Here is a 23,208-nt window from a genome sequence, read left to right on the forward strand (position 1 = left end):
TCATTAAGCCCTCCCCGCCTGGTTAACACCCATCTTTCAAACCTTAAGCCGCTCGCTTGTCACACAGGCTTTCCCTGACAAAAGTGCACTCTTAAGAAAGTGCAGTCTCCAGGCCCCTGGAGTGGCTCTTTAAAGTTTTCCCAAACTGATCGAGTCTGTAGACAAAGACTTGTCTACGCTGCACTCACAGAGATCCCCAGAGAAAAGTGAGCGTTGTTACATCTTCTCACTGTGTCTCTCTGTTGAGCCTCACCTGCTTTCCTTCTGTCTGCATTGTCAGAATATATCTGTATTGTTCTTTATTTGTCATTTCAGCATCTGAATAAATGAGCGAAAATACTGTTTCCCCTCATCAATCACAATCCCACAGTTTGAAAGTCATCGCGTGATTTACTCTAAATCCAGACCTGAGTCTTTCTGTCAGTCTTCAGGGAACAGTTAATGACCCTGACTCATATCACTGCACCAGTAACAGAAGCAAAACCATCATCACCACCTGACTCCACCTGACTCCACCTGACTCCACCTGACTCCACCTGACTCAGTGACACGCATCGCTGTCGCTGGAACTGGGCCGACTGACTTCACACCCTCCAGCTGAGAGTCGTTTAGTTCCCTCACATTATAAATGATCCCAGTTGCACAATAGACCTTAAACAGCATGTTTGGGTAAAGCTCTGTTCAGGGGTCTGCAGGTGCAACCCCCCCAACCCCCCGTGTGCTGCAAAGTGACAGGCAGCTTCAAAGGATAATAAAATGATTCATAACGAACGGAATGTATTTTAGGGGAGGAATTAAAAGTCATCGTTCATAATCTACTAATATAATGAAAGTAATTCAGTGCTTCACAGAGGGATTTTTAATTTAAAATCTGGCACTTAAGCGTGATAATTTGCCATAAAAAAATATTTTTAGCCCGGAGATGTTGTCACCTCTTTTCAGACGGTGAATAAATCTTTTTGGGGAGTGAAGCTGAAGGGAGGGAGACTTCAGCTGGCAGAGCATCACAGAGGAGGACAGAGCTGCCGGAGCACAACCATTCAAATGGTGCACTCGGTCCTGGGGGGGGGGGCCTCGGATTAAAAATAGCAGCCGCATCACCTGCAGTCCATCTTCTCTGTGTGAGACGGTGACTTTTAATGCAGCGTGCGGCGCCGGCTGTCAACCTCGGAGGCCTCGCGTGGTTAGACGGGTGTCAAATGCCCGCCCTGCCCGTCCGCCCCCCCACCTGGCCTCCCCCTCCCGGGTGAATACACCTGCTAGAATGCATCCCCTTTTGCCTGCTCACAGATGGGTCAGGTGCTTTGTTTCGCTGTAGAACATCTTGTGTTGGACTAATCACTCCCCCCAGAGATGAACGTTCACATGGAAACTGTGCACCACCTTATAATGGCTTGCTTAGGGATCTGCTTCATCTGTGTGGCGGCTCCATCATTTGTAAACTCGCATCCAATTTGTGTTCGTCGGGGCGTGAAAAGAAACCGTAGTGACATATTACTGTGTTTCTTCTTTACAGTGGAACTAAGAAAAAAGATTTGATTTGAATCTTGAGATGTTTGCTTGTTAGAGAAATTCATCTTGGTCTTTCTGTTAATTGATTTTCTACGGCTGCTGCTCTTGTACTTGTCTGCTCATCACTCATGCTAACGACCACCGCTGGAGACGTTGAGATTGGGAAACAAAAGTTAGAAGTTGACTTTCTTTAGGGTTTAAAACAAATCCTTTTTATGATTTTAACTTCTTAAAGACCAAGGATCTACAACTGTGATTCGGTGATTCTGCACTTCACAGTATCAGGAATGGAATTTTGTGAAAAAAAGCTATTTACAAAAAGGAAAACTTTGATCTGATCATGGTTCTGAATGGAAAATTATGAAATGTCAGATTATTTCACAGAATAAGTGAAAACTCATGGTGGCACATAAGAGTCCAGCCATCTCCAGACTCTTTGAATCTCTCGTGTTGGGATTGTTCCTCCAATTTCATTCCAAACTATCCAAAAGTTGTCGAGATATTTGCCTAAAAAATCCCCTGAATTCACCTGAATCCTTAGGAGACCACAAAACTCTGTAAAGAAATGACACAGCTCTTTAGAAATATTTCTGCTGACACCGAACAGACGGGACTGACCGACGCTGACACACAGGCACAATTAACTCTGTTCAAATGTCACGTCATTTTCATCAATACTCAGAGAACCAACCACCTGCTGACTTGCAATTAGCTCACAAAGGCATTAATCAGACGGGCTTTCAGAGACTTCATCGCTAACGACCCGCTCCTTCTCGTACGGCTTCTGAAAATCACACGTGCGTCACTTCTCGTGCACAGGACCGTATTCCACTGGAGACAAGGAGTCGGATCAGATGTATTTTCAGACGTAGTACACAAAAGTGCACATCCTGTGAAACATTATAAATCATTAACTTGACGCCACCCGTCTCAGAAAATTACTTGAGAGGAGGTGAATCGCTCTCGTCTGATAAAAGCTTTTCTTTTCTTCTCCTCCAGGAAGAAAGTCTGAAGCTGAATGCAAATATTCAAATTGTCGTCAATGAACTTTGGTGAATTTTTTTTAATTCTGCTCCTGCTCTTTTTGAATCAGGAACAGAGTTGTGTCAGACATCTCTCCATCCCGTTGACGACAGAGAGCATCTAAACTGCTCTCACAGAGTTTTAATAACATAGAGCACCTCCTCTTATGTCCCATTTTCACACATTCATGAATAATTTCACCACAGCAAGTCCCGCTAATGGTTTTTTTGGAGTCTGCACCTTTATTTTTTCCACCATCTCCATCATCTCCATCTCTCTCTCTCTCTCTCTCTCTCTCTCTCTCTCTCTCTCTCTCTCCCTCTCTCTCCACCCATCTCTCTTCCTGAGCACACAGGAGCGCCTTGCAATTACCCAATAATGATGAATATATCCCATCAGACATTGCCTGCTGAACTGTAACCCTATTCCATCGCAAACCAAATTGAACACTGGGAAAATTTGACAGTTGACATTTTAAGATTTTCAAACGGTCCAATCCATTCTGTCCGCAGTGCAGTTTTTTTTTTTCTCTTCTTCTTGTAAGCGGGAGACGTCCGCCGCCGGTGACAAATTGCCGTCAAAAGGTTTTCTAAAGTTATAACCCACTTAACCGGATGTGTCAGGCGGGTGACAGTGTTTTAACATGTACAGATGACATGCCGCTGTACCTACACAACCTCTGTGTAGTTCCAGACTGTGCACGGGCTCCTGCAGCATCAACCCCTCCATGTTAAGTGCCTTGTTGGCTGAGCCCTTCACTCTGAGGCTTATACTTTAGAGACTGGGCACTGGGATTGTGTCCACACGCAGACTGTGCATGTTAAATTAAGACGCGTTTACAGCGGCTGTTCAGCAGTCGGCTCCTCCACCTTGATTTTTTTGTTTTTTGTTTTCCTTACAGCCGTGAAAAGAAGTTGTGTTTGGACGGACGGATCACTGGCGGCTCGCTGTCATGCGTTCTGTCCCACAACTGCCTCCCTTTGATTCCAAGGGTCTTGACAGCAAAACGGCTCAGGAGAGGAGACGCTTTGCTTGTCTTATTTCTCTTCCTTCATTTTTCCCCCTGCAGATTTTGGATTCCCCTGCGAGCAGCTGTCTACACGGTGACAGACCCTGGAGATAAAGCCCGGGCCCTGCTTTTGGCCGGTGCCATGAAAGAACCATACTCTCCTCTGCCCTTTTCACTCAATATCTCCCTCTCCTTTAAAAAAAAAAAAAATCCCATTCAGCCTCCTTCTGTCTGCCCAGCCCTCTCCACCCAGCTGTGATTTTCATTTCTGCCCCCCCCCCCCTCGCACCTTGTGGCGTCTTTTTCTCCGGAGCAAGGCTGGTGTGTCTTAAATACAGAAGAAGAAAAGATATGCAGTCCATTCAGCTGCAGCCTATTCATGCAGAATCAATATTTCCGCGGTCCGGTTTCGCCGCGGTGAACAGCGACTGGACAAATGTATGTGCGTGAGGAAAGTGAGCCTGAGGTGTTCTACACAACAGCATGGGAGGTGATTACTAATGGAAACAATCTGCAGCGAGGGAAGCGAGATAAGCTGCTCGGCATTTCAACTACATGACCTTCCAAAATGCTTTCTTCAACCCACAATAGGTGGAATCCAGTCCTAGAGTTTGTCTACACATTTACTATGAAGTTATAAGGATCTATAGAAAAGTAAAAGTCACGTTTTAGGAATAAGATAATGTCGTACTCAGTTCCGAGACGGGGATGAGCACGAAACTCTCCTGGTTAAATTGATGAATGGACTGAATTTAAATATATGCGTTAAAGTCTAAACGACCTCTAAAAGTGCTTTTCAGTTCAAGTCCCATTCATCCACTGACGCACACATTCTCATCTAAATGCAGCACTTTTGCCATCTCACACCGTTCACACACACATAGCACATGAGTGATGTCACCCATTTGTTTGTGAAACGCTGTTGTCGTCTTGGCCATCAACATCTCACCAGAAGTGACCATATTTGGAGGAGCAGGGGGGTGGAGCCTGACTGGGACACTGCACCCATTGGATGGTGACAGCTGTCAATCACATGGTATCTACGCTCCAATGCAAACAGTGCTTTTTCTTCTATTTGACTCAAAACTGGACAATAATTCACAAAATTAACATCATGCAGTTATGAAAACGACTTGATACTAAAAATTTAGACTTTAGAAATCCAGTGAGAAGTAAGAAGAGTCATTTTCTCATAGATTTCTAGAAGCAGACTTTCTGACAACCAGTGAAGTTGCCCAATGCTGGTCGTTTAATAGTTTTTAAATTGGCTTCACTTTCCAGAGTCCATGTCCATTTTCCAGAAACATCCTATCAGCAAACTTAAAATGCTCTGTCACTTGTAAACAAAAGTAAAAACAAAAACTCCACAGATTTGTCTTATGACACCTTGGAGTCGTGATACCTGCTCGAGCGTCTTCTCCTGTGAAACTGTCACTCAGGATCAAACACCTCCACTCCACTAGACCCTAAAACACTCAGAGAGGATTCGAGCCCATGGCCACTGTTGCATGTGACCCCCCCCCCCCCCCCCCCCCCTCTGCCTCGACAGCAGCTGATAAAAACACCTCAGGGTCCCTCTGGATCAGAAAAGACAAAATTCACTCATTAATAAACAGGGTGAATGGGAAGTGGAGCCTGTTGGTAGAATACTGATCCTTCAGTGTTAATCATGTGATGGTGTCATATCTGTTGTTATATGTTATAAAGACAGTTGATGAAAATACAAACTGATCTTAAAGTCTTTCAAAACTCGTCCATCATTTGATTGAAAGTCCGTTTTCAATGTCAACAAATGGTTTCGGTTCAAACACTGTAAACAATGTAGAAAATAAGCTTAAAAAGGATCCTGTATATAAACGTATTGGACCCAAAAACCCCAAAAAGTATTATTAAATCAAAAAATACAAGTTGCAGATGTGAGGACAGAACAGTAAAGCTGATATAATATAAATAAATCATCAATGTTGTTCAATAAGGCAAAAATATTGAGTTACATGCAAAAACCTGCACAATCCTATCTTGCATAGTTTTTGGCACGTGTTATTTTAGCTACATCATATTATCATGAGTTAATCATGACCACAATCTTAATTTAACCTTAACTAAGTAGTTTGAAAAGTAAAATCTAACCAGACCCTCACCATAGAAATGACAGATTAAGACACTCTAACAATCGTTTACTAAAGTTGTTTTATTTTGTTATTAAGGACTTGATGTAATGGAATAATATATCTTTTTTAATCTTTTAAATCTGAACTTGAGCTTTAAATGAACCGATCCTCCTGATGAACAGAGTTTTCCTGTCTGAATCGCAGCCGTCAGGTGATTGACAGTAAACAGGAAACATCCCAACGCCTTGCATCGCTCAACTCCGGCAAAATTACAGTAAATAAGGATAAAAGTGAAAGTCTGAAATGAAGTTGTCATGTTTCTCCTGTGATGAATGATCTCACGCCGCGGTGAAGTTGTTTCTCTCGCTGTAAGACAAGAAGAAGCCGTGCATGGTTTCTTCTGAGGGGAATTTCTCCAACAAACACCAGCAGGGGGAACAGACACAGAAATGTTTAGACACTTGGCTCTAACCTGAAAACGAATCTTCTTCAAGATATAAGTTTTGCTTTCCCCCTCACAGGAATTTCAATTATCCCCAGAATCCATTTGTACAGACCAATTAATTTCCTTTTTGACGGTTTTATTTTCAGCGCTCTTATCTTTCGTGCTTTTGTTTTCTGCCCTGCTTGCATTGAAGTTATCATATTTTACTTTGAAACCTTTGTAACTCTCCCACAGGGATCCCCCAAAAAGGTTTCATCTTGTTTTATTTCATCTCAGCTTCATCTCAATTCCCCCTGGTCGTCGTTCGTCTGCCTCCTGGATCTGACGCTTCGTTCTCGTTTCACTTTCTGAGAACAACACCAACAAAAATCCATTTTCACATTAATTCTGTGTTTACTTTTTCATATTGTGTTCTTAGTGTCATTTTTTTCCAACATGATTTCTCTCTGGTTGCAGCAGAACTACCAGCGGCTCTGATTATTACACTCCTTACTCTCGGCTGCTTGTGATAGCGGGTATTGTTTTTTTTGTTAATGCACTGTCGCTGTGGGGGAGAGCGTTAGCTAAAGGACTGAAATGTCAATGGAGATTAGCGGCAGCGTTGTCATGTTCACGCTCGGCACCGAGGAAATTACGGGAATGGTTTTGTCGTTATACAGAAATGTACCCTGACATCGGCAAAGGAGTTCCAGTCGAAAGATTCATCCACAACAATGTCATTCATATGGGTATATAATTATATATTGTATAAATAAATCATAATCTTAACACAACAAAGTTAGTGTGTAAATCTTATTAGAACAATTATACGTCACATGCTCACATTCAGCAAACACACACGTCCCTGGACAGTGGTGGAGGAAGTACTGAACCATTTCACATGCAAAGGTACAAGTGTACCCACACACACACACGCACACACACACACACACACACACACACACACACACACTGAGTCAGAGCTGCAGACAGATCAGCCACTGGGGCCTCGAACCTTTTGACTGTCGTGGTTTTTGCCTAAAGTGACTTTACAGTACGTGGTGCTGAATAAGCAGATCAGGTTTCATGACCTCTGGGGCTCTTTCGAACACATTCTGGGTTTTTCCCAAAGGCCACGGAGACAGATTCTGACCACACGAAGAGCGAACTCCGCCCCCCCCCCCCCTGTCCATCACTGCCCCTCCGTGCCCTTCAAACACACTTGGAGCTGCTCCCAGTTGGCGCCGTGCCGTTCACTGAAGTGCACCCCCACCCCCTGCAGCTGCCAGCACAGGGGGGGCTCGGTCACAGGGCTGGAGGGCAGAAGTAGGGTGGGGGGGGTCGGCCGTGGCTTTGGGCCATACAGCTGGTTTTGGCCGGAGCACTGAGGGGACTGGAGATGCGGGACTGAGATTATGGCTGACTCACATCCAATCAAACTGCCCGCAGGACAGCTCGCCGCGCCGCGAGCAGATGTTGAGACGCTTTGCAGCGAAAGGTTGAACAACTGATATGAAATGTTAAATGAACCAGGCTGAGGTGGATGTCAAGCTGGAAAATATCTCTGCCTCCATGTATCCTCATAGAAAGAACTTGAAATATAACGCAATGGCCGGAAACATGTTGAATTATGATATGAACCTTAAAAATCACTTCCAACCCAGCTAGAATAGTAATTTGTGCCATTAAACACAGGAAGATAAAGAAAGATCCGATTCCCACGACATGTTGTTTTCTGCATAATGACTCCAATTAAGGTGCATTAGTAATCTCAGCATGTTTTTCTAAAGTGACTGTAATGGCTTCATCATATTGTGATAACAAAGGTCGTGTTCCCGGGGGCCTCACTGAGACATCTGGGGCCCCTGGAAGATGATGACCTGGCCCCCCACCTTTGTTAAGTAGAGTACATTAGTTTTAATTAAGGACGTCTTCCTTTACTGGTCACAACCTAGGATTACTCCCCCAAAAAAACAATGTGAGCAATGCCACATATTTGTTTATGATTCTTAAATACCTCATGAGTACATAAACAACATTTTATACAGTTAAATATCAAAAGTGCTGTGGCTCTTACCCGTCGTTGAGTCGGACCAGTATGGCCCGGTAGAGCTGGTGCGGCGGGCTGTTCGATTCTGGTCCACAGGGGTGGACGAACGGGTGAACCGCCGCCAGGACGAAGCCCTGCTGGTAGAGCTCCTGCAGCTGACATGGCAGCTCCCGCACGGACGAGAGGTGCAGAGTGGACGTCCCACCTGAGGGACACAGAGGAGACGGGTGTGAGACCAAACTGTTTGTGTTGCGGAATGATTTATCATGTTTGTTATTTTTTGAGGGATTCACACATGTTGCTGCTTGGTGCAAATTGCTGAGCTGCTTTCGTCTTCGATGTTCTGGAGAAAGTGTATAAAATGATATGTGCAACAGCAGAACAGTGAAGAGATGGTTTCTTGGGTTCAGCTTCATCACTTCCCCTGATATGGTAGATACAATGGGGAGTGACCTTGACCTTTGACCCCTGGCCACAATGGTTTCCCATTGATGCTTATGTTGCTAATGATCAGATTAAATGATGCGAGAGCAAAACAGGAAGTGACGATACTCTCCCACTCTCCAACATCATTTAACCTTCAGTTCGAGAGACGTTGAGAAACATCTCTGAATATGGTTTGTTTTTGTCCTCTGTCATTTATTTTTCATCAGGCTGAATAAAGATTTGCAATTCAGATACCGACGGTGATTTTAGATTCAGTCCCAGTTTGTTTTTTTGCAATTAGAATCACGCGTTTTGCTCCATCCCCTCAATCTGGGAGTTAATAAGACGGGATCAAAATCCAATCAGAGCTGATTGCTTCTGTATCACAGCAGCTTCAACATTCTGACACTTACTGTGATTCCTCCGAGCTCAACATGGCTGTAGAGCGGACGAGGGCCCTGACATTAATGAGCTGCAATCACCGAGTGGACGGCTGCTCTAAAAACAGCGATGTTTTAGAGATAGAGCAGTGAAAAGGACTTTTCTCCACATGATATTCTCCCAGTCTCCCTCTGCAGGGGATGGGACCATCGAGGAGCCACAAACATCTACTGTGAGGCAACATCAGCCAATCAGAGGTCGGTTCAGGTCCAGGAATAGAAGCAATGAGATTAGAAGGTAATAAAGCACTTAATGTTGGAGGGAGACAGAAGGGGAAGATGGAGGAAGAGGTCAGTAAAGAGAGGAAGAGAGGATAGAGGATAGAAGTTAGAGACACGATGATCGAGACAACGCTTTGCACTGGATTGATGGCGGCTGGGATCCCAGAGGCCGCACTGTACGAGGTGACATTCACTGCAGGCCAAACAGCTGGGGTGGGTGGGAGAGCGCCAAGACAAAGAGCTGGATGCAGAGGGGGAGAGAGAGAGAGAGAGAGAGAGACCAGGGAGGGAGGGGGGGGGGGCTGGTTGTCTGTACAAGCTGTCACAAGACGTGGGAAATGCGGCTGCAGCAAATTAGAGTCAATGAAACCATGCAGAGCCAAAGGTTCGGATCTATGGGAAAGATTCCGAGCACAGAAGTTCACCGGGAGGTCGGCCGGAGGGCGAGCGACGCACGGGACACAAGGGAAGCTAACGTAACATCTGTGTTGTACATCTGGAGTCTGGGAGAATCTAAGTGTGTCACACTGTAAATAAGGCGATAATGATGATGGAATGAAAAATCTGCAAGAATTGTTCATAATTTCAAGCTGTGTCAACATGAGGCCGTCGGGGGGGTAAATCCAGGTCAGTCGGTCTCAGTCTGACATCAGGGTGTAGTTGCTTGTTTGATGTTAATGGATCTGTGCTCTCTGTGTTACACATGTGTAATTTATTAACGCTCGGTACAAAGAAAGTGTTTCACAGCGAACAAGCTCCTGTGATAACAACATGTTGCTCTTTAAACATTAGTGACGGATTTATTTATTATTTTATATTCCATTTACCCCAATAGATCCCTTTCACCTAAATCATTTTGCATGGAAACTTTCTTTCTCTCCCGTTTGCTCCCTTCATTCATTCTTTGCAGCGTGCAACACAACCAGCCAATCAGCAGCCGCCCCCGAGATGTAGCGGGAGCTGATTCAGTTCATCCCCGACTCTTCCTTCCAGGCAAAAATTCCAGAGGTTCATTATGAAACCACTGAAGAGGCAGAGGAGAAGAAGAAGAAGAATTAGGAGGAGAAGAAGAAGAAGAAGAAGAAGAAGAAGAAGGAAAAGAAAAAGGAGAAGAAGAAGAAGGAGAAGATGCTGTCCCCTCAGGGTGAGTGAGTGCTTAGGCTAAAAATACTCAAATTTCTCAATCACGCTCTGTTCCATTGCGCCGTAACGCAGGAGCCTTAGAAGTTACAAGACATGAAGACATTAACACAAAGAAATAGGTCGCCATTGCAAACTGCTTAAACATATCTGCCCCCCCCCCCCCCCCCCCCCCCTCCGCCTGCTCCCTCTCCTACCCCACCCTCCACCAGTGCCTGCCTGTGGAAATGGAATTAATCGTAATCACAGTTCGCGAGGCGGTGGATATTAAGTGGAAAATGAAACCGTCTTTGCTTGCTCTCTCATCCCCTTAGTTGAGATGAGTAAATAAGGAATGGTTTCAATTAGGCGGTGGGAACACAGCCGCTGGCGACTTCACTTGGCTTTAATCGCTGTGTGAGCTGCTGTTAATTTTATCCAGAGGCCTTAACATACACAGGCTGTGCATTTATTTATCAAAACCAATTTTTTTATTTGTCACGCTGCCTCCGGAGCAGAGTGTTGTCCGGGAAATGTTTTTTCCGAACCTCTCGTTGTTGTTTAAGATGTTTACTCTTCCTCTTAAATCTTGTTATCCACGGAGAATCGCTTTGTTGGTGCAGATGAAAGCGAATCAGCGCCGCACGTGTCAGCGCTGAGGTTCTGTGCTGAGAACATTAAGGCCTTTGAAGGAGCAGGGAAAACCTCAGGTGTCGAACCCGCAGCCAATTACTTCACTTCGACTTTTTTTTGTTTCCCCCGGAAGAAGGTTTCTCGCAAATATCAACAGAAGAGGCCTTGAACTCCCAAAGGAACAAATCGTGACAAATAATGAGAAAAACAAACAAAGAGGCTTCGGGCTGACAACTAACAAATTGGTTTTCTGGAAAATTGTGTAAGTGAAGGGCAATCAACAAAAAACAGGGTGGGGGGGAGCTAAACTGGGGCCATGTATGAAATGAACACATGGAGAAGGAGCGATGCTAACCAGTTAGCCGCCGTTTGTGGTGGATCACAGGTCAAGGGTCAGAATAACTGTTGTGTTGAGTGAGTATAAAGAGTTTGTTTATGATAAATCTCTGCAGAGAGATTCAGGCCAGAAACCCAGAAGCCACCGCTGCTACACAAAGAGCCGTTCACATGTTTATTCAAAGTTCAGTGAAGCTCGGCTCAGGACGAACGACCTGAACTGAACTGTTGTTGTGATTGAGCTGAGATGATTCCCAGCCGCTGGAGAACTGGTTCCCTGTTTATTGAAATGGATGAGAAGTCCTGAAATAAATGCATATGATTCCACGACGAGTTGATGAAATCCATCTGCTGACGAGGATCATGCAACACGACTGAAAGCTCCAGAGCAGCTGCTAGGTGGACCTCTGGGTGGAGAGTGGGGAGATGACTTCCTTATTCAAGAGCAAATGTGTGAAAATGGAGAGATTCTAAAAATAATAAGATGATGAATGAAAGTGTGTGTGTGTGTGTGTGTGTGTGTGTGTGTGTGTTTGTGTGTGTGTGTGTGTGTGTGTTTGTGTTTGTGTGTGTGTGTGTGTGTTTGTGTGTGTGTGTGTGTGTGTGTGTGTGTGTTTGTGTGAATACAGCAGAGGCCTCAACATTCCGTTCAGAGTGAAGATGTAAACATGCAGTTTTTCATATGCATGCCTGAGAGGGTTCATTTCAGGAGCAGAATAAATAATAAACAGCCGTCCCATTTATTCCCCTGGCGCTCCACACACGGCCACACATCTTTAACTGACTCATCACATGGAATCAGAAGTGCCCCTCGCTCCTCGTGTCTCACTTCTGGATGGAATCCATTTATGATTCATTAGTCTTGTATTTACACAAACAAAATCTGATCGCGTCTGTCGGTGTTTTCCTGTTCCCCCGTGAATAATTCTGTAGAGTCCGAGTCCAGGAGGTGGAGATCGGCGGAAGCTGTTTGCCGATCACACAAAGACGACAGAGCAGAGATCAGGAGGAGGAAAGGACGGGAAATAAAAGAGTAGAATGGAAAACAAAGAAGAAGATGAAAGAAAATATTTGTTTATCGCTCGAGCAACTAATGACACAAACACACTCATAACTATTAAAAAGCTTGTGAATGAGACATGTTTTAATGTTGCTCAGAAATTAGATAAGATCTGGAACTCAGGAGATGATTTAAATCACTTCAGTACCATCACAACCTATCATCACAGAGGTGAGACCCTGGAAGTGACTCCTGTTTGTTACACAACACACACACTGACTTGCTTTTTAACAAGTCCACCATCTGTCCAGGCTGCATTTTAAAACATCTTCAAACTCATCTTCATAACATGAAATCAGCAGGAGTTCAGAAAACACTATTCTGCATTAAAACAAATCAAGGGGCTGCCCTGGTGGACTTGTGTTGCTTCAGGCAAAAAAATACAGAACAAACAAACCAAAAAGTCCAGTTAGAGACACTGAGTCATAGTGTGAAAGCTGCAGAAGAGTCTATAAAGACAGTGTTTGCATGTGTTTCACTGGGCCTGTGCTGCAGCTTGCCAGATGAGTCAGCAAAGAGTCCCTAACACCTGACAGTATATAGTACCGTATTGGCAGCTCATCTCTCTGCAGGGACCCCCCCCCCCCCCCCCCCCCACACACACACGCCACTAATCATGGTCTCCGAGATAGGTACAGAATGACGTACAGATAAAGGCTCCGTGACTCTGAGGCCAGCAGTTCGAATCCCTCCAACAAAAAGAAAACGCATAGAAAAAGAAATAAATAGAAGCACTGTTCCCTGTCTGAGAAAGTCTGCCCTTGAGCAGGGCACAAAAGCCCCGAACAGGACAAGTGTCCTGAACAGGCGGCACAGCGAGACGCCCGTGTTCGCTCACGCTGCTTCCCGTGGATAATTCTCTCTTTCCATGAATAATAAAAGAAACAGGATCCTTCAACGTTGAATGGAAATCCTTTCTCTGACTCGCCGCTCACTTCCCCTTTTCAAATCCATCCGCCTTGTAAGCACCTCTGAGCTGCCGGCTGCCGCGCTTCCATCACTCAACACATTTAAGAAATAAATGGGTAAATAGGAAATTAATAAGCTGAAAGATTGGGGCTCTGCACACACACACACAGATACACACACACTTGTGCACCGCGCCACCTCTGGGGGAATTGGTTTGACCACATTTGCATGGGGGGGGGAATAGCCAGGCATATATTAGCCACCCAGTGCAAGAGGATTCTGATCCTGCAGCTACCGTCTCATCTCATCTCATCGTGATTAGAGAATTGTTTGTTTTCTGCTAATAGTAATGACTCAATTAGCAGCTGATGTGCTCATACTGGGGAACGGCATCTCGGACTGGGAATTCTTCTTCTGTAAGATGAAGGAGAGGTTTAGAGAAATGCTGCTTTTATAACCTGTCATTTTAGTCAGGGTGTTGTCGCCATGATGTCTGATCGCTGGACGCTATAATAACGGGTTGAGACATCATGATTGACAGGTGAGACTGACGTGATTGGACAAACACGTGTGTCAGTGAATGCTACTGTGCAGATCCAGGCTCCAAGTCACATTACCATCATCATCAACACAGCAGCACCAGTATCCAGGTTATTTCTGCTTCCTTCTTGGGAAGCAGCAGGAAGTGAAACACGTCGTCCACCTTTATACACAGTTTGTGATCCCCCGACAACATGACTGCAGGTTGCATCACTTCAACATGTTCTTGTGTATTTCAGCTCACTGTTGACGGAGCTTTGAGCTACTCTGGTTTTTCGGTCAGAGCTCCAAACAACACACAAACACCTTCAGTGATTGGCTCGTGAAAAAGGGTTTCGACCAAAATAGAGCTGCTAGGAGAGTTATTTAAATTCACGAGTCGCCCAGAGTCTGGTTGAGCAGCTACGAGCTAACAAGGGGTTCTTAAATGAGCTCGTAATCTGTTTCTGTTGCTTGTTTATTGTTGTCATTGTATGTTGTATGCTTGTGCACATGCATGTACGTCTACAGGTTGGAAGAGCACAAGATGCAACCCAAACAAAGGACTCGCACATGAATACTGTTCCAAAAGCCCAGTGATCATACACCAGTTGGAACTGCCTATTTATAATTTTAATATCCCACATTATCGCTCTGTAATACCATAATGCATGTTTCCTTTTCAACCTTTTACAACCACGTGCACCTTCATACAGTCTTAATAAATGGAACAGAGCACGAACACACTGGCCTTCTGCCTCTGAAAGGACCTCCCCACTATTCTCTCCCTGTGAAGTAGTCATACCGTTATTCAGCGTCCAATTAAAACGGCCTCCTTCTCCTCAGGAGCTCTCCTCTCCTGTGAGGACCACCTGCAGGACCCTCGCTCGGGCACAGCGGTCTGCCCTGAGTCATTAGGCTTGATACAGGCTCAAAATGGAAATGCCAGTAGCTTCTCTGTCCTCCCTGCCGCCACCTCCTTTATATCCGCTCTCCTCTCCCTCAGCTCCCATTTCTCTCACCCCTCTGCCACAGGAGGAGGAGGAGGAGGAGGAGGAGGAGGAGGAGGAGGAGGAGGAGGAGGAGGAGGAGGAGGAGGAGGAAGCCTCTCTGCTTGGCTCCCCTGCACATTTACCCTTTTCCTTTTTCTCTCCACTCCTCACAGGGAATCTTCCCCACTGCCTTACACCTCTGCTTTCTTTCTGCAGCTGCCTGCCCCCTGCGAGCCCCTCCATCCCTCCATCCCTCCATCCATTCCCCACATTGTGTTGAGAAGTGCAAAATCTATGAGGGGTCACTTTGGCTCTTAACCTCTTTTCTCTGACTCCACATGTGGATTTTTCTCTCCTCTACAGACCAAGGTACCAGGGGTGTGATACCGAAACAGGATGAGCTCCGGAAAACAACTTTTACTTCACATAAATAACATCTTACTTCTTCTTACCGGGTATAATGAACATGTTCAGCATATCAGCCCCTTGCTAACATTTCCTAATCATCACTTAACCCAGACGTGTTGGAGGAGAAAGACATTTATTGGGTCATAAATCAAAGTTTGGGGCAAAGTGAAATTGTGAGCTGATAATGGCACTAGTCAGGAAATTCAATCTTCAGGATGGATCCAAGTTACATGGAAATTTATGTGATGAGACAAATAAATAAATAAATGAAGAACTAGCACAAGGAAGAGACGTCAAAGTGTCAGACTGACGGTTTAAAACCATGTATGTGTGTATCGAGCATCTGCACGTCCTGCACTTTAAAATAACATTTTAATGCTGCGGCCTTGAATTCAAATGAGTTGGTTAAAAAGTGCAGCAGCTCTCTGCAGCCTCCAGACAGCCGTGTGCCAACGATGTGACTGAGCACATCTCAGCTCACGGCCGCTCAGACGAGCACAAGGACGTCTGCTTCTTAATCAACCCGGACGCCGGATGAGAGAAGAACAGCGTCGTGCTCGGAGCAGATTTGAGCTGAATGGAACACGGGGCTTCATCAGGGTCTGAATACATTAAGATCATTGATTCATCTACATATTCATTCATTCACTCAATCATTCATCAACTCTTCTAGAATCTCTTTGTCATGCAGCGCTTCCTCCCTCCTTTGGATTCCAGTGTGGAGAAGATTTGTTTTTAATTAACTTATTAATTTATTTTACGGTCATATTTTGGGCTGAGTAACGACGTGTGTTTCATGTCATTGTTTATTGGATTAAGAGTAAATGAACTTCACGTTATTCTGAAGTTGGAGTTGATATCCCTGCAGGGTGTGAACAGTCTCGACCCCTCCCACTTCTCACCTCCCTGTGTGAACCGATCTGTGTCTCCCTCTCTCTCTCTCTCTCTCTCCCTCCCTCCCTCCTTCCATCCATCACCCATCCATCCCTCCTCCTCTCTCTGAGGTCCAGGTTGGCGTCATTAGCAGTCGGGGCTCAGAGTGCAGCTCGGTGGAGCCCTGGGGCCAAAGCTTTGTGCCTTAATTACCCACCTAATGAGTCACTGGGAAAGTCACTGGGCCTGCTGGTGCCTCCCTCTCTCTCTCTCGCTCGCTATCACTCTATCTCTCTCTCACACACACACACACACACAACCATGCACAGTATTCACTTCCTTCCCCTTTGACTTAAATCCTTAATCACTCATTCACTCAGTGGCGCACCGACACGCTTTCACACACACTTGCACTTTTTTTTTTAAACATCCACCTAATGACTGCTGTTGTACTCGCTCGCTCGCTCATTCACTCGCTCGCCTGCTCGCTCGCTCCCTGATTTACACAAACATGTTTTTATTCAGGGTCTCAGTTGCTCGTCGGATCCTTCACACCACATCCACAGCTCCGAGCCCGCCGAGTCTGACAAGGCCTTTTAGGTGTGAAAACAACACGTCCACGTTTTCAGGTTGTTTTTCTCCAAACTGCAGCAGAAAGTCTCATTTTCTCCCTCGTCTTCTGTTTGGAAAACAACAAATCTTTGGATCAAATCCAACATATGGTAAAGAGCTGGACGGAAACTCAGAGTAGCTGAATAAACCGGGCTTCTATCCCATAATGCTCCGGGAATAGTGATGGACCACATGTAGTATCCACGATAAAGGTGACGGCATGTTGTGTTGCACTGTAGTGATTGTGGTGACGTGTGTCATGTGTCGTGCTTGACCAGTCACAAGTAAGTGTCAACTGTCAATCAATCACGTCTGACCCCTTTTTGAAAAACATAAAAACCAAAACCTAAATTTAAAATGATAGAGGGCATCGTTGAGAAAAACAGGGCAGATGAACTAATTGGCTCATGTACCTGTCTGTCACTAAATGAGCTGCCTGCAGGCACTGTGCACTGGGCTCTCACCGTGCACTGTGCTCTCACCGTGCACTGTGCTCTCACGTGCACTGTGCTCTCACCGTGCACTCTCACCGTGCACTGGGCTCTCACCGTGCACACTCCCCAGCCGGGTCGACACACACACCGTTCAAGCGCAGATGGTGGTCAGCCTCCAGCAGTTTGGTGCATGTTCATGTGTTTTGGGGACGTAGCATTGACCAGGGGGCCGACTGGAGCTTTTCCAGGATCACAAACCCTAGATTTTACTCGTACTTGTTTTAGTTTGGTCCATGTCCCATCTGTTAGCACGGAGGAGGCCGGGTTTGTATGTTTACTGCAGCCAGCCGGCTTAACCCTTGGTCGTCCATATTTACTAAACAGTTTTAAGACAATTCACAGTACAGCTATTGTTCTCATGAGCATGTGTTTCTGTTTGTGTTGACGGTGGATAAAAGCATTTGGTTTGATCACGGTTCCTAGATTCCTCCTGTCAAGAAAATCACTAATATCATGAAGCATTTTAAACAATAACAACTGTTGTATCAAGCGGCAGATTATATCAGTAATGACAAATTAATAATCGCAGAAATAATGAAAGGTTCCAGGCTCCAGACTGAAAATGAGACGCACCACGTCCACAGACCGAATACTGTTCATTGAAACAAGCTAGATTATGTTACATCACACAGCTTCATGCACACAAACACACACACACACTCTCTGGCTGTGCCTTCACACCTCCTGCTCTCTCCCCCGTCTCATATTTTCACAGTAACACTCCCACTGATGGGATGGCACCTGCATGTCGAGCAGAACAGTCTGCTCCTGTTCACTTCTCAGATGCTGCGAGCCGACATGATGACACTTGCTTTGCCATTAAACGAAGGAACCCGGCGGCCGCCTTCAGGGGCCGAATCCCACTGCGGTGAAGTGCTTTATGAAAACCAGTTCAGCTTCAAAAGAAATACCAACAAAACCAAATCCTGCTTTCAGAGGCAGGGATTCAGTTTTCACCAGCTGAGACGGAATAAAAGCCAGAACAGACAAATCTGAAGTATTTAAGGTGAACATATGCTCAGGTCACGGATTTCTACCCCAACAATCTACTTCACTAATGTAAGAACTTTTCAAGAGGAAAGTTTCAGGAGGAAAACGCTAACGACCATCGGCCCCGAGGCGTTAATTCAAAAAGGAAACTCCTGACCAGGGGAGCGAGCAGAATCTGAACAGAGGAAGCGGATGAGACATGCCTTGCTGCTCCTTCAACGACTCCTGTTAAGATGCCCTTGAGCAAGGTGCTTAATGGCCCACTGGTGGTACTGGGCAGCTTTACTGAAAGAGACCACACAGCAGAGCTTTTTAAATGAAGATAAGAACAAATAGCCTTGATGGCTAAATGCTAATGCAATTGGCCTTCTTCTATGTCTCGACAGAGCATTTAAACGCTGCTTGGGAAAACTTGCAAATCCACGTGCATCTCTCAAATCTGTGTCCAGAGCTCGGGCGGAAGCTTTTACCGGAGCTGGGGAGAAAAGAAAGTCAAAGTCATTTTCTCCCCCCCCCCCCCTTCGCTAAACGGCTGGAGCACTGTATTTCGAAGGCGCGTGGCTAAATGAAAAGGAGCCAGAAGTCTTAATGGGGGAGAAAACTACCTGTAATTTGTTCAGCCCTTAAAAAGGTTTATACATTTACAAAGAAAAAATGGGTCTGTATCTTTTTCCCTCTGTGCCATTCTCTCTCTCTCTCGCTTTCTCCCAGGAACTTAAGTACGCCTCACTCAACGGTCCCCCCCCCCCCACCCCCCCAGAGTGCGTTTCCTCCACCGACAGCCCTCAGTTGCCTGGAGACGCCGCTTGAGAGACAAGCTGCGGTAAATGAGCAGGTTGTGGATCAAAACCCCCGACGGCTGCACCGCTGTGTTCTCCACTGACTCTCACTTCCTGTCGCTGACGACAAGTCGCCGCCCCCTTTTTCACGTACAGTGCATCCTGACATTAGCCTTCTGTCAGAAATCACATTACAGGCACTTTCTGCAGAGACGTGCCGGCTTGATTGGGGGGGGGGGGCTGCCATTAGCATTGCAAAAGAGGTTGAATTTGAATTTCAAAACACGGCGTTCTGGGATGATTAGGCTCTCAGACAGGCGCGGAACATGTTGGTGGCACTGTGGGTCTGCCATTAGATGCTTTGTGCAGTTGATTACGGTGCATAATTTGCTCTACATGCCAAAGACTACCACCACGGCACACACCCGGCGTTACTGTTGTTACCACCGTACAGGCAGAAAAATATGAGAATCGTGTCGGGGGAGGATAAAACCACAAGTGTTTTTATGAATTCAAAATCACTCTATGGAGTTTTTATGGTCAAATGCTACAAATGATTGTTTTATATCCAGATCATTTACTATTAAAGATGTTTTTAGACTAAGCTGTTTCTTCTCTGATATGTTCACTGCAGCTAAATTTAAGATGCATAAACTCAAGATACCAATTAAGCGATGATGGTCGTTGGTGCCATTAGGTTTTTAAACATTGGAAATAATGGAAGACATGACATCTACCTGCTGAATCACAGATACTGTGATTCAGCAGGTAGAGAGAGAGAGAGAGAGAGAGAGAGGGGTTTTGCAGCTGATGGTCAAGCCAGTACCTTGTGTGGCAGCTTCTTCTTCTGTAAGTGTATCTGTGTGTGGATGAGAGGGACATTATAAAGCACTCAGGACGGAAGCACAATATGAAGAGGCGCAGCCCATTTTCCATTTCATATCGAACCTAAAAGCTCTCATCAAGCAAGAGGAGAAGCCACTTTCCGTGTTATGTCATTATATTTCATCAAACATCCATCCATCTATTTTCTTGGGCTTTTTCTGGGTTTGGGTCGTGGTGGCAGCAGGTAAAGTATAAGCTCCTCCAGATGTTCCTCTCCCCAAAAGAGTTCTCCTGCTCCTCCTGGGGGGTCCTGAGGCGTCCTGGGGTCAGATAGGATACGTTATCTCTCCAGCTCCTCAACCCATCACCTTGTCTGAGCTCAGACACTCAGCAGAGGAAACTGTATTTGCACACTTGAGTCGAGAACCTCATTCTCCTCAGAGCTCATGACCACAGGTGAGGGTCAGAACGTGGATCGTCCGGTAAAAGAAAAGCTTTGTACAGATCCCACTTCACCCCAACGTCCACATTACTGTTGATGCTGCATCTCACGCTCCATTTAACCATCTATTTCAACAGTATCCTGAGGTTTACAGTCAACATTTTGGGCTTAAATGTTTTAAAAATACATGAAAAGGTTGTTATTCTGTATGAATTTATGTGCATAAAGCATTGTCTACTTGTAGCTCATTGATTTATCCTGAAAAACTAAGACCAGATAAAGGAAACCGCTTTTTTCCCCTAGTTGGAAAATTCAATTATTTGGTTTTTAGCCTGAAATTTGCCCCAAAGGCAGCCGGCATCAGAAACACACACACACACAGAGAGACTTACAACCCCTCTTACAGCGAGTCTGAAGCCCTTGATGTTCCTGCAGCTCAGCCCGCAAAGACGTCTGCAGTGAGAGCCGAGCTTTAACCCATCAACCCCCCCCCCCCCCCCCCCCCCCGGTCCCGACTGGAGCAGAGCCTGACGTGTCACTTCAGATGCTCCGCTCGCAGGGAGCTTGTCCAAAGCACCTGGCTGCCGGCTTCGGTGACAGAGCCGAGCGCAGACGAGCGTGGGAGTGATCCGAGGTGTCGGAGGAAGGCTTTGGGAACGTCACCCGTTTACCACCGGATGTGTCGTGAGGTATATATCCAAGGAAACATCTGGGTGTGTGTAGTTGTGGGAGCTCACTTGTCACATTCTCTTCTACCCTCTGACACTAGAGTTCTTCTACAGCAGCAGTGGGTAAATCCTGTCTAACCTGTTTTGCTTGATTAAGACGGTAAGAAATGAGGAAAGGTGTTTTTTGGTATCGTTAAAATGTCAATTCAGCTTTAAAAAATTGAAATAAGGGCATGGTTATCTTTTTTAAACTGTATGAAACGACATACAACATTACAGCTTGTCCCAAACTCCACCTACTCCATGTTAGCAAATGGGACATGTGTCAAACTCTAATGTCCAGGTAGCGCACATGTCAAATAAACATTTCTCAAAGACAGTTTCTGTCATTTTAAGTAGTTTTCATGACACTTATGTTTGTTCCAGTGTTTATTGTTTCGGTTAGGTTTTAGTTTTTTTGTTACTTGATGCCAAATGGGGTGAAACGTCACGATGGACAGCCGAGGCTGACACGTGATTGGTCGAATGGCTCCGACCCCGAGATGTGAGAAACCAGCGTAGTTCTGTATTTCATCCTTTGATGGTAACAAACAACAGCATCAATTAAAAAACAAAGCACTCGTAATATAAAAGCCTCGTTAATGAAAGTGCAGAATATGAACTGCTTTGGGGACAGACAGACTTTGGTCGATGAACCAATCAGCTCACAGGCTCCGTAAGCCTCAGCCTAACAGTAAATACATTTCTCTGTTAAAGACTCCTCCAACCATTAGCCTGCCTGCTCCCCACTTACGAGATGAGACGTCAGACTAAAAATAACAACAAAGTGTGAAATGGCTGCAGGCTTGCAAATTGCACTTGACTGTGACACTGTACACGGGCTCTGGTGACCTGTTTGCTGCAGAGCGTTGCAGTTTAAATCTGGGATCTGGGCCTGCTCTGCCTGGAGTCTCAGGAAAAACACGATCCCAAGAATAAACTCGGGATTATCTCGTTTGATTCCTCTTCTGCCAGGTCTCTCGGAGCTCTCTCTCTCTCACTGTGTCTCCCTTACTCACTCCATACATGCACAGCTAATCCATTTATATATTTTTCATCCTTTCCTCTTGTGCTTCTGCAGCAAGTGGAGAAAAAAGTAATTTAAATTTGACGATGACATTTTCTCGGCTAGTTTAGACTTGTCACTTGTAATGAAATAAAAAAAAAAACACGTTGTGGATCAATGGTCCTTGCATTTGTTGAGATATTTGATTAGCTCTTTACTATGGAGGTTATCTTTTCACCCCTGTATGTCTGTTAGTTTGTAAGCAGGTGAGAAAGTACACTAAGATTAGAATGTTTAAAACGTGTCAGAGGAAATAAACCCTTTTAAGAAAGCTTTAATTTTAAAGCTTTAAAAGTCACTTCGACAGCCGGTGGACCGTGAAAACATCCATTTAGTGTTCAGCTTCTGTTAACTGGGCTCAGTCTGTTAACGATGAGACCTACAGTGGAAAATACCTGCTCAGATGGTACAGATGGATCTTCTCTTAACAGATAAACCAGTACTATAAATATACCAAAATGATTCTCGTCAGATAATGGTTAAACGGTTAATGACAAATATCCCCATGAGCACGACTACGTAAAAACCACAGAGAGGAAGGGACGGAAACTGGGCCAAGAACAAACACATTGAATTCAGGCTTGGATCCAGACAAAGGGAGAGATCCAGGGATTTTATTATGGCTTTATTTAACCAATAATTCTTGGATTCTAATAAAAAGGCTTATTAAGAGGATTGATATCTCTGAGCTTGTGACATTTGATGCCAATCTAATTAAAACACGGCTCTAGAAAGTTTACACGTGGTTTCATAAGGACATTTGGTGAAGTGCTTATTCTATTTATTTCATATCTATATTTCTTTTAAAACCAAAGTGGGGGACTGTTTAACCGACACTCTTCGTCCCCGGAGCCTCACCACTGGTAATAGTTCAAAGAAGTAATTTCAAAGAAAACAATATATCACTTAATCCTAATTCAGATTTAGTGCCGGAGGAATACGGATGGATGGTTTTCCACAATTGAGAGTTTCAGTGGGCTGCACCGGAGGGCCGTGGGGAACCGGAGGCCGAGCGTATGCTAATAACGACGCGGGGCTAATCCATCACTGGGTCTCTTCAGAAGTAATTAAGTTAAATTATAGGCGCCCCCCCCCCCCACCCACACACACACACCCACACACACACACCCTTAATCTCCCTCCAGATGGGGACCCTGCTGAGCAACAGGTGTTCTCTCTCCACACAAACCCTTGCGTCCCACCACTGTCATTTGAATCCAGGGAAAA

General features: G+C 45.2%; 1 protein-coding gene across 1 annotated transcript in view; it reads right to left on the minus strand.

Annotated features, from left to right (window-relative positions):
- LOC133965003 (raftlin-like) overlaps nt 1-23,208 on the minus strand; it is a 72,535-nt gene that overhangs the window by 40,437 nt on the left and 8,890 nt on the right. Inside the window, exon 2 of the mRNA XM_062399365.1 lies at nt 8,157-8,334. Within this exon, the coding sequence (XP_062255349.1) occupies nt 8,157-8,334 (178 nt within the window). The remainder of the gene's footprint in view (nt 1-8,156; nt 8,335-23,208) is intronic.

The sequence above is a fragment of the Platichthys flesus genome, chromosome 11 (assembly GCF_949316205.1).
Source record: "Platichthys flesus chromosome 11, fPlaFle2.1, whole genome shotgun sequence".
NCBI lineage: Eukaryota > Metazoa > Chordata > Actinopteri > Pleuronectiformes > Pleuronectidae > Platichthys > Platichthys flesus.